General features: G+C 41.6%; 1 protein-coding gene across 1 annotated transcript; it reads left to right on the forward strand.

Moving 5' to 3' along the window:
* Positions 1-7: 7 nt before the first annotated feature.
* On the forward strand, positions 8-11,305 carry LOC115483102 (retinol dehydrogenase 13-like; the record flags this gene model as incomplete). The annotated part of the gene is made up of 4 exons (XM_030224211.1): positions 8-488; positions 616-679; positions 10,459-10,605; positions 10,906-11,305. Coding segments are annotated over 4 exons (855 nt in total), but the record flags the coding sequence as incomplete, so codon positions are not given.

Genomic DNA, 11,305 nt, shown 5'->3' on the forward strand with positions numbered 1-11,305 from the left:
ACGTGCCGCATCAATTATTAAACGGGAGCTCGGCTGCCGCACGCCCACCTCCAGCACGGACAGCGTCAGCCCCGCCGAACGCTACTTTGTGGAAGCGCGTCTTCTCGACCTGTGCTCGCTGCGCAGTGTGCATCAGTTTGCCGGCCAGCTGATGTCCGAGTTCGAACGCATCGATGTGCTGGTGAACAATGCGGGCATGGTGTTTGGTGACACACGCGCGACCACGCCGGACGGCTTCGAGCCGCACAGCCAGGTGAACTATTTGGGTCCGTTTTTGCTGACGCAGCTGCTGCTGCCGCATCTGCGTCGCTCGGAGCAGGGCCGGATTATTTTTGTGTCGGCGCACGCCCATCAGGCGGCCAAAATCGATTTCGACGATCCGCTAAATGTGGGCACCTGGTCGGTGAAGTTCCATGCACGCGACGCCTTCGCCCACTCCAAGCTGGCCGTTATTTTGGCCACGCGCTGGCTGGCCCGAGAGCTGAAAGGTAAGCGCTGACCATCAGAGAATTCAATTATTTTTTTTCCTAGCCAAGCTCGCTAAATTACTGAAATGCTTAACTCGAGCGGGCCGTCGAGTTTTTCATTTTTAATAACGCGCTGATTTCCCCGCAGATACCCCCATTACGGTCAACTGCTGCACGCCCGGACTAGTGAGAGGCACACGGCATCTGCGCAAGTAAGTGTAACCAAACCAGGCCAGGCCAGGCCGGGCCAGACCTGCCCAGCAACTAAAAACGTAAATTGAAATCAAAACCAAAAAACCCACAAGTTGCACTCAGCACAAACTGCAGCTGCAGCTGCAACTGCAACTGCAACTCAATTTTTAAGCTCATTTCGCGGCCGTGCAAAAACTTTTTCCACTTTTCATTTGGCTAAACGTGACTCGGCGTGGGCTTGGGCGTGGGCGTGGGGTCAAAAGTGGGCCAAGTGCCGAACGTGACCCGCCAGTTGGCATCGCATCAAAGGCCCAGGCTCAAACTCAAATGTAATTAAAGATTTCAAATGGACAGCCTTGAGTGCTGCTCAACCAAATGACCCTGACTTGATTGGAAGGCTGCTCTTACGTGCTTGATTTACTTCAAACATAAATTACAGTGCCTCAAAAAAATCCTAACGCAGTTAAAGTGCTTCAACAAAAGCAACTTTGCAGCACTCGCAACTGAAATCTTGGGGTTAATTAGGGCTAGGCTTGATAGTTCATCAGCTAAAGGGGCTGTAGATAAAATTATAGCTATAAAATGTTAGGCAGATTGTACAGGAATTGTCTTAACAGAACTGTTAAGATCTGAAAGGAAGGTCATGTTAATATGAACCATCAGCTTAACTACATTTGACATGAAATCGATAAAAATCGATATGAAATTTAAGTTACTTGAGCATGAGATAAAAGAGCGCATGTCCTAAAATATTATTAATTAATTTAAAAATTAATTATTATGTTTTTAATTAATTAATAATATTTAGACATGCGCTTAATTATTATTTTTTTAATTAATTAATAATATTTTAGGACATGCGCTCTTTTATCTCATGCTCAAGTAACTTAAATTTCATATCGATTTTTATCGATTTCATGTAAATGGAAAAATATATCGATAGATGTGTATATATAGAAGCAACGATGAGTACTATTTCACGCACCATTCTGAGAGGCTTATCCTAGAAAATATAGGTTCCACGGTTGGGAATGCGGCTAGAATGACGAACGGACGGACGCACGCACAGGCAGGCGCATAATTAAAGATGCTTTTGTCTGTTGCTCCTGATCAAAAATTTATATAAATTACATCCCTTTAGGCATAGCTAACATAATATCCTGCATTCCTATTGTCTCTGGATGCTGAGTTCCAATAACTTGTAGCTCTGTTAGAAGCTGTAGTAGCTAGCTAACCTTAATGATTAATTGACCAGATTACACAGGTATTCAGATTCGAAGCTGTGCGGAGTTTGAGATAGCTTTATAGGTTGTATCAGCATAGGATGGCATAACCTACACTAGGCTGAGCAGAGCTGGCATCGAAAGTAGTTCTGCCTGACAATAGAGAAAGATTGACTGGATTTGTAACCACTAATTGCTGCCATCTATAGACAGCCTGCAACATTGACTGAGTCTTTAACTAGCTTCCTGTTAAGTGAAGCAGTTCTGTATCGCTGAAGTCGCTCAAGGGACAACCGCTGCGTTCATATCGTTTCCCTTTCCGCGTAGCTTAAGTTGGCGTTAGAAAAAAAAACCGTAACTGTTGATGCCCCAAAGCTAGACGCATCCTGTTCCTGCGAAAAGCTAGAAGCTGTATCTTTTGTGGAGTCAGCAAGGGCGCATTAACCGACAGCTTTGCCTGGGGATTCATTTTTGGTTGCTTCACAAGAAAATATGAATCGACTGCATCATTTAAAATTTAGCTACTTTTGCTCTCAAGCGCAAGATACGAAAGCGAAACCAGTGGCTTGCTGCCATTATCCGGAGCAAGATTATTTTTAGCAGCGCTGCAAAGGGTTTCTGAGCGTTGTCTAAACAAAAATCCATTAGGATAGCTGTCAAGGACAGCAACTGCATTAAACAGAGCAACAGCAGCAGCAGCAGAATTAACAGAGCTGCGGCAAAAGGAGCTCGATGACATAGGCTTAAAGGCAGCCCATGCAAATTGGTTGTCAGCCCCCCAGCAAAATGCTGTATAGAACATCAGTTTGTGTGCGGGTATATACGTGTCTATATAGGGGAGGAATATGAAAAAAGGAAATTTGCACAATACACAGAAAAGGACGTGCAAACACGACAAACAGTTGCAAATTACGAACAGCACAAAATGACGACAAGCTGCAACAGCAACAGCAGCAACAGCATAGACCCCACATAGAACCCTCCATCTCTGCCCACCGCACAGCAGCAGCTGCGTAGATAATCCAGCATCGAGTGGCACTTGCCACACACTCGAACATTCACACACACATTTGCAATTGCTTATGCAACAAGAGCGAAACGCGATAATTAGAATGCCAAGCACGCGGCGCGACATGTTACGCTGCCCGGGCCAAGCTGAGCCAAGCTGGCCGAGCACTTGACAATTGCCTACGATTTCTTAGGGCCAACAAAGATAACTGCGGGTCCCAAACTTGGCCTAGACTGTGCGGATTTTGAGTTATTGCCCACTCGCGCACAGCTGACAGTTGTTGTTGTTGTTGTAGTTGCAGATGCTGTTGCTGTCATATATATTGCTGCTGCTGCTGCTGTAGTTGTTGCTAAGTGTATTGTAGTTGTTGTTGTTGCTACTCTGCGCTGTTGTTGTTGACTGTTGCTGCTGTTGCTATTCATGTTGCTGCTGCTGTAGCTCCTTTGTATTGCTGTTGCTGCTGCTGTTGCTATTGTTGCTGCTGCTGCTGCAGCTGCAGTTGCTATCGATATTGCTGCTGCTGCTGTTGTTGTCGGTGCTGCTAGAGATGTTGCTGCTGTCATTTCTGCTTGCTGTTGTTGCTATTGATGTTGCTGCTGCTGCTGCTGCTGCTTCTGCTGCTGTTGTTGTGTTTGTTCCTGATGTTTATGGTTGCTGCTGCCTCCATTGCTCTTATTGTTGCTGCTGCCTCCTGCTGCTGTGCCTAGTCATGCCATTGATGTTGCTGTTGTTGCTGTTGTTAATTTTCCTGTTATTGCTGCTGCTTTTCATGCTGCTGCTGCAGGTGATTCCGCTGCTGTGTTGCTGCTATTCTTGTGGCTGTTGCCGTATCTTTTGCTTCTGTTTCTGTTGCTATTGTTGTTGCTATTGCTACCGCTGCTGCTGTGTCTGCTGGTGTCGTTGTTCTTGTTGCTGGTCCTGTTGTTGCGGCAATTGTTTCTTTTTGCCAACGGCAACGCTGTGTCAGCAAAAACCAAGTTCAAGCGACAAGCATAGTCGACACTTCGCTACGCCCCTATTCTTGTCTGTCCTACTCCACCCCCGCCCCCTCCCACTCCCCGCAAACATCTTTCATTGATGGCAACAATATTAATGCAAGATTTATTGATACTTCAGCTGGTCTTGCAATCGCAAATCTGCAACTTTCTGGCAGTTATAAATTAGTCATTGCCAAACATTTTGATACGGAAGAGAAATCATTTTTCAACCAGCAAATCCACCCACAATGACCAAGGCACATTGCACAGTCATTGCCAAAAGTCTGTTGACACTGAGTCGACATATAGAGGCAAATGTAGTTGTCTCTATCTCTATCTCTATCTCTATCTCTATCTCTATCTCTATCTCTATCTCTATCTCTATCTCTATCTCTATCTCTATCTCTATCTCTATCTCTATCTCTATCTCTATCTCTATCTCTATCTCTATCTCTATCTCTATCTTATCTCTATCTCTATCTCTATCTCTATCTCTATCTCTATCTCTATCTCTATCTCTATCTCTATCTCTATCTCTATCTCTATCTCTATCTCTATCTCTATCTCTATCTCTATCTCTATCTCTATCTCTATCTCTATCTCTATCTCTATCTCTATCTCTATCTCTATCTCTATCTCTATCTCTATCTCTATCTCTATCTCTATCTCTATCTCTATCTCTATCTCTATCTATATCTCTATCTCTATCTCTATCTCTATCTCTATCTATCTCTATCTCTATCTCTATCTCTATCTCTATCTCTATCTCTATCTCTATCTCTATCTCTATCTCTATCTCTATCTCTATCTCTATCTCTATCTCTATCTCTATCTCTATCTCTATCTCTATCTCTATCTCTATCTCTATCTCTATCTCTATCTCTATCTCTATCTCTATCTCTATCTCTATCTCTATCTCTATCTCTATCTCTATCTCTATCTCTATCTCTATCTCTATCTCTATCTCTATCTCTATCTATCTCTATCTCTATCTCTATCTATATCTATATCTCTATCTCTATCTCTATCTCTATCTCTATATATCTCTAGCTTTATCTTTGTCTATTAAAATTAAAATTCTTTTGAAACTTTAATCTTAAGTAAAGAAATATTAATTTTCGAGGCTTAAATTATTTAAACTTCATTCCAATTTCTGAACTTCTACCAAAAGTATATAAATTTTAGTTTACTGTGGAAATGCGAACAGTCTGTTTGCCTTCATTCATCTGGGCCAACATTTGACTTAACTTGGCTTAACAACTTTGCACCGAAATAAACAAAATAAATGAGCGTAACAGATGTGTGCAAAGCCTTAAATAGTTAACAACTTTGCAGCTAGAGGACGATAACAATCTGGAATGTTACGCAAATAAAATACACACACACACACACACACACCCACACACACACACCTGTTTGTGAGCATGCTTCACAAATTACACAATTCAATAAAAATAATTGGAAATATATAGTTGAGTGAAATACATATGTATGTATAGTTGGCAATGCTGTGGCAAGTGGCAGGCAGGCATTTGTGATATGCCACACACACACACTCACACACAGGTAACAGCTGTCAGAAGCCACAAAAGCATAATCCATCATAGACACAAAACTGTTGTGCTCACATCGCACATATGTATGTATCTTATTCGCTTGCCAATGGCAGCTGCCACATGGCCAGGGCGAAACATTGTTAACATGCGTCATTACAATTTGCAAATGCCTCGTGCTGCTGCAAGCTGACTGCACAGTGAAACAAAAGATTGTCAAACAATGAAAGAAATCAAATGCCGGGCCAAGCGTACAAATCATTTAGACATAAAACGCAGCTCCTTGACAGCTGTGGACTGAGGGCGCTGGCAGTGGCGGGGCTCTGTCAGTTGTGGCAATAGGCACGTGGCACGTGATCCTGACGCCATCAACAACAGCAACAACAACAACTGGCCACCTTCACAGCCCTGGGGCTGCGGCAATAAAACAGCAAATGAACAGCGGAAGTAACATGAAGTGGACGTGCATGGAGCTGGCCTACAGTTCACCTACATATGACTCTTCCAAGTGTGCGTGTGTGTGTGTGTGTGAGAGTATCTGTGTGTGTATGCTGCTAGATACAAGCACCTGGCAGGCATATACTTCCTGTGCATTGCGCTGCATGCAACTGCTGCCCACACGCTTCACTTCAGCCCAATTTTAGTTCCAGTTCCCGTTGCAGCTCTCGTTTTTAGCGTTGCTCTGTGCATATGTTTGAGCTGCTCAAGTTAATTTTCTTTTTTAAATTTGTAGCTGGTTCTAATTGTTCAACTGTTAGTTTCAGTTCCAGTTCAGTTCTAGTTCTAGTTCCAGTTTCAGTGTCATTTCCAATTTTAATTCAAGTTCCTTTAATAGATGCAATTCAAATTCCAGATCTAGATTTAGTTACAGCTTCAATTCCAGCTCTAATATCAGTTCCAGTTCCAGTTTCAGCTGTTTTAGTTTCGCTTCCAATTCCAGTTTTATTTTTAATTTCAGCTCTAATTCTATTCTCAGTCTCAATGTCATTTCAAGTTACAATCACAATTCAATCCAGTTCCACCTTTAGTTCCAGTTCTAATTCCAGCTTCAGTTTCATTTTTAGTTGTTTTAGTTATATATACATATATATATATATATATATATATATATATATATATATATAATAATATATATATATATATAATATTATTTATTTATATATTATATATATATATATATATTTTATAATATATTTAGTTCTAATTTCAGTTATATTTGCAGTATTATTCTTAATACTAGTTCCAATTCCAGCTTCAGTTTTAGTTCAGCTCTTGCATCTCTGGCAGTTCTCATGCTGGTTCCACCTGCAGTTCCCACTCAAGTATTCAGTTGTAAGTTCAGTCCCAGTTCATTTAAACCAATTCTAATTCTCTAGTTCTCTAGCTCTAGTTCCAGTTTCAGTTCCACTTTCAGTTACATCCCAGTCTCAGTGTATGTTCGCAACAAATCACTGAGTTCCATCTCAGCTGTTGTTCCAGTTCCAGTTCCTGTTCCTTGTCGTTTGTACATTTCGTGTACATGTTTTGGCTCTTCATGAAGATTTTCTATTTACAGACTTTGTAGCGTCAAATTGAACTTTTGTTTTACTTGTACACACACACAGAGCACACACACACACAGACAGAGCACATACAGACAAGAACAGCATCTTACATGGTATATTACTCTGTGACTTTCGTTGCTTTTATGATTGTCAGGCTTGTGTCTGTTGAAACAGCTGTCAGCCACGTATTGCATTCTGCCCCGCCTCCAGTTTTACCTTCGCCTGCTGCTCAATGTGCGGTCAAGGCGCTTGATGTAGCCTGCCTGTCCGTCAGTCACTCACTCACTCTGTCAGTCACTCAATCTGGCACATTTTCGTGATAATTTATTAAAGTGCAACTGCGCTCTACGTCTTATCTAGTCCTGAAAATAATTCAGAAAATCAATTTCGGTTCAGCTGGTTTTCAATTCACTTTTATGTGGCTTTGAAATGAAACGAAAATGCATAAAATTTTACAGCTGTAAATAATTGTGATACGAAATAAACTGAGCTAGACTATAAAAAGTTTTCTTATTGCCAATGGATGAACATTTATTTCTTTTTATAAAGTAAGAAAGATTTAAGTAAAATGATCAAGATTATAGCCACTGTATTTGTTAGGGATAAGTTCTAGAGTAAACTAACTTCTTTAAGCTCAAATCTTTTAAGCTCATGTATCTGATCTATATATGATTTTTGTCTGTATAATATAGCATTTATTATATGTTCCTACCAATTATTCTTTTTATTTTCCCATATTTGTTTTTAAAAAATGACATTATAACGCAATACCGTTACTTTTAATGACAGCTTTACTAATTAGCAAGCGAAAAGCTAAAGCACACACACGAACATATTCATAAGCAAGTGAGATTCTTGCACTCGACTGTTCAATACTCCCGCGCGGGCCAAGCACGTGCAACGTTTTTCCATTTGCCACGCCCTAATATAGGTTTATTTTTAGTGTATGTTAACAGTTACTCAACTTACAAATCTCAATCTGCACTCAAAATGGAGCAAAGAAATTATTTTAATGCATATATCACAGCATGAATGATTGTGGCTTTGATAGATCAACTCTGACTTTAACACAAGATATAGATAGATATCAAAATATAGTGTAGCTCCAACTGCCCCGCCCCCACTTCAGCATATCTCTCATGCAGCTGCTTGACTCGACTTAATTATTTAAATTCTAAGTCTGTGGCAAAAAATCAATATACTCCATTAACTTCTTGGGCGAGTATAAAAAGTAACACGTTTAACTTTCTGTTTAATTAATGTATACGAGTACTGAGTATGTCTCTCTCTAAAAAAACAGCTAGCAACAACCCGTAATTCCGACGCATTATCCATGGCAAAGTGGAAATCGTGATTTCCAAAAGTTCTGCGTGAACTCGTTCATTAAGCAAATGTGCAGATACCCTGCAGTCATTGGCAAGGCATTTAAATGCACTTATGTGTGTGTGTGTGTATTTTTATGTAGGGGCTAAGCATTCACATGCAATCAGCTGCACGGTAGGGTGGCTCATTGCACGTGAACTTTGTCCGGCTTAGCGGTTCAGCCCGCACAGCTCGCCTAATGCGATTCACAAATCCATCCAAAGAATTAAAAGGGCAACAAGAGAGAGGAGGGACAGGGGGCAGGAACTGTTGGTTGTGGCAAGGGCAACAAGCTTTAAAAAGCGTTGCATTGAATGAAACCATTTTCACTCTATGATAGGGCAAGGCACACAACACACAGCAGCAGCAGCAGGAGGCGAAGGAGGAGCGAAGAGGGCAGCGGGAAGCAGGGCAGACAGCGATAGCAGTGGAGGCATAAAGAGGTGCAAGAGGTAGGGACAGCACTGCAGCCAGATAGACAGACACGCTTTTGTATGAGCTCAGTGTGTGTGTGTGTGTGTGGGTGTCTGTGTGAAATGAATGAAAATGAAAAGCAGTTAATGCTCAAGTCACGGAAAAAGCGTAAATGGAAAAGTTAAACGCATTAATTATTTATTTATCGTTTTATTATGTTCAAGTGTCGGTGAACCTGCGACCATTGGAAGCAGCAGCAGCAGCAGTGGCAGCAAAAACAATAAAAACAACAACAAACAAACAACAAAGACAGCTAAGCAAATTGAGCGCGCGTCCGTAATCCTGTCTGAAAGGCATCTGCATGGCGTATACACATATATAAATAAATATATATACTATATAAAAGTTGAGCGAAAGAGAGTTGGCTATGACGCACGTTAAATTGTAGCATGCCCCAAATTGTTTTTTATTTCATTTTTTCTTCCTCCTCTCTGTGTCTTCTGCCACAATTAAAAATGCCATTAGAAGGCAGTTGTTAAAGTTGTGCAACTGAAACCCATTGTCGTAGATTTCATGACTCTCATCTTTTTTTAGCTCCTCGATATCCAGCCTTCTTTGCTCTCTAGTTTTTTTTCGATTTCGGTAATTCAATTTAAATATTTATGGAAGCACAAAGTTTTATACTTTTTATTCCCCAACAGCTGTTCAGTGAATACATTCAGCTGTTCACAAACTTTGTTTAAATATAAAAATCTTACAAATACATAAATTTCCAATTCATGGATCAGCTTTCAAGTTAATAACTAATTATTAGTGAATTAAAAAGAGAATTGAGCTAAGGAATATATGCTTAAAATATATAGAGTAAAGCGAGGTATACCAAAGTATAAGTATAGAGTATAAGTATAAGTATAAGTATAAGTATAAGTATAAGTATAAGTATAAGTATAAGTATAAGTATAAGTATAAGTATAAGTATAAGTATTATAGTATAAGTATAAGTATAAGTATAATATAAGTATAAGTATAAGTATATAGTATAAGTATAAGTATAAGTTATAAGTATAAGTATAAGGTATAAGTTACGTCTCCGTCTACGTCTCCGTCTCGCTCGTCTCGAGTCTCCGTCTCCTCTCCGTCTCCGTCTCCGTCTCCGTCATCCGTGCTCCGTCTCCGTCTCCGTCTAAGTCTCCGTCTCCGTCTCCGTCTCCGTCTCCGTCTAAGTCTCCGTCTCCGTCTCCGTCTAAGTCTCCGTCTCCGTCTCCGTCTCCGTCTAAGTCTGTCTCGTCTCCGTATAAGTCTCCGTCTCCGTCTCCGTCTCCGTCTCCGTCTCCGTCTCCGTCTCCGTCTAAGTCTCCGTCTCCGTATCCGTCTCCGTATAAGTCTCGTCTCCGTATCCGTCTCCGTCTAAGTCTAAGTCTCCGTCTCCGTCTCCGTCTCCGTCTCCGTCTCCGTATCCGTCTCCGTCTCCGTCTCCGTCTCCGTCTCCGTATAAGTCTCCTCTCCGTCTAAGTATAAGTATAAGTAATTCTCTTGCTTCTATGAACTTTCCATTTCCTAGATTATCTTTAAGTCGACTACTCTCTGTTTGGCTTCATGTTTTGCATTTTAATTACAATGGAAATGAAATTAAGCTAACTCTTGTTACCTTTTTTAACTTTTGTTTTGTTTTCTTCTTCTTTTTGTCGTTTTTCTTTGATGTGGCTAACACGCACAGCTCACCGCTAATGTCGGCCATTTGCGTTAAGGTGATCACCTACCCCTGGATGTGGCTATTCATGAAGAACGCCAGCGAGGGAGCCCAGTGCGCCATACGCCTAGCCACAGATCCCCAGCTGAAGCAAGTGACCGGCGAGTACTTCAAGTGAGTTGCCAAACAACGGAACCGGCTGATGCCGCATTAGCGCCATTTTCCTACACTTTTTATATCCGGAGATGCTTTAGAATTGTGTGGAACGGGTATATTAGTTTGTTGCAACAGCACCTTGAAGCCTTGAGAAGGAACAATAGTATGTTCATCTGTCTGCGAGAACGCGAAAACAGCAGTTTGCAAACTTGAATATATTGAATAGAATAGTTTCTTAGGGTATCTGGTAGTCGGGCACTGCCGACTTTGCCACTCCTACTTGTTCATTTTGTGCAACGTTTCTTCGCCTACTTGCAGTGACTGCGAAATTGCGCCAACTTCAGAGGCCGGGCAGGACAAGGAGTTGGCCAAGAGATTGTACATGCAGACCATAGAGACGCTCCAGCGCGTTACCAAGCTAACCGTCGACAAGGAGGCGTGCACCATGGCGACGCAGCTTCAACTGGAGTCCGGCAAGTGATTTATGTGCTGCACGCGGCCAGGCATACACGACGACGACGACGTCTACAACTTCCAACGTCTATTTGCATTTGGCTTAACAATTGCCGCATTATCCAGCCAACCAGCCAGTCTGCCAGGCAGCCAAACCAGTTCGGGCCACTTAGAGTCCGCCCCAAATTTAAGAGTCTGCAGCTGCGACTGCCTCTGCGATTCACTCGTAGAGAATATATGTAAATTTAATGTGCTAACGAAATTG

This window comes from Drosophila hydei, unplaced genomic scaffold, assembly GCF_003285905.1.
Source record: "Drosophila hydei strain 15085-1641.00,03,60 unplaced genomic scaffold, DhydRS2 tig00000397-arrow-arrow-pilon, whole genome shotgun sequence".
In the NCBI taxonomy this organism is placed as follows: domain Eukaryota; kingdom Metazoa; phylum Arthropoda; class Insecta; order Diptera; family Drosophilidae; genus Drosophila; species Drosophila hydei.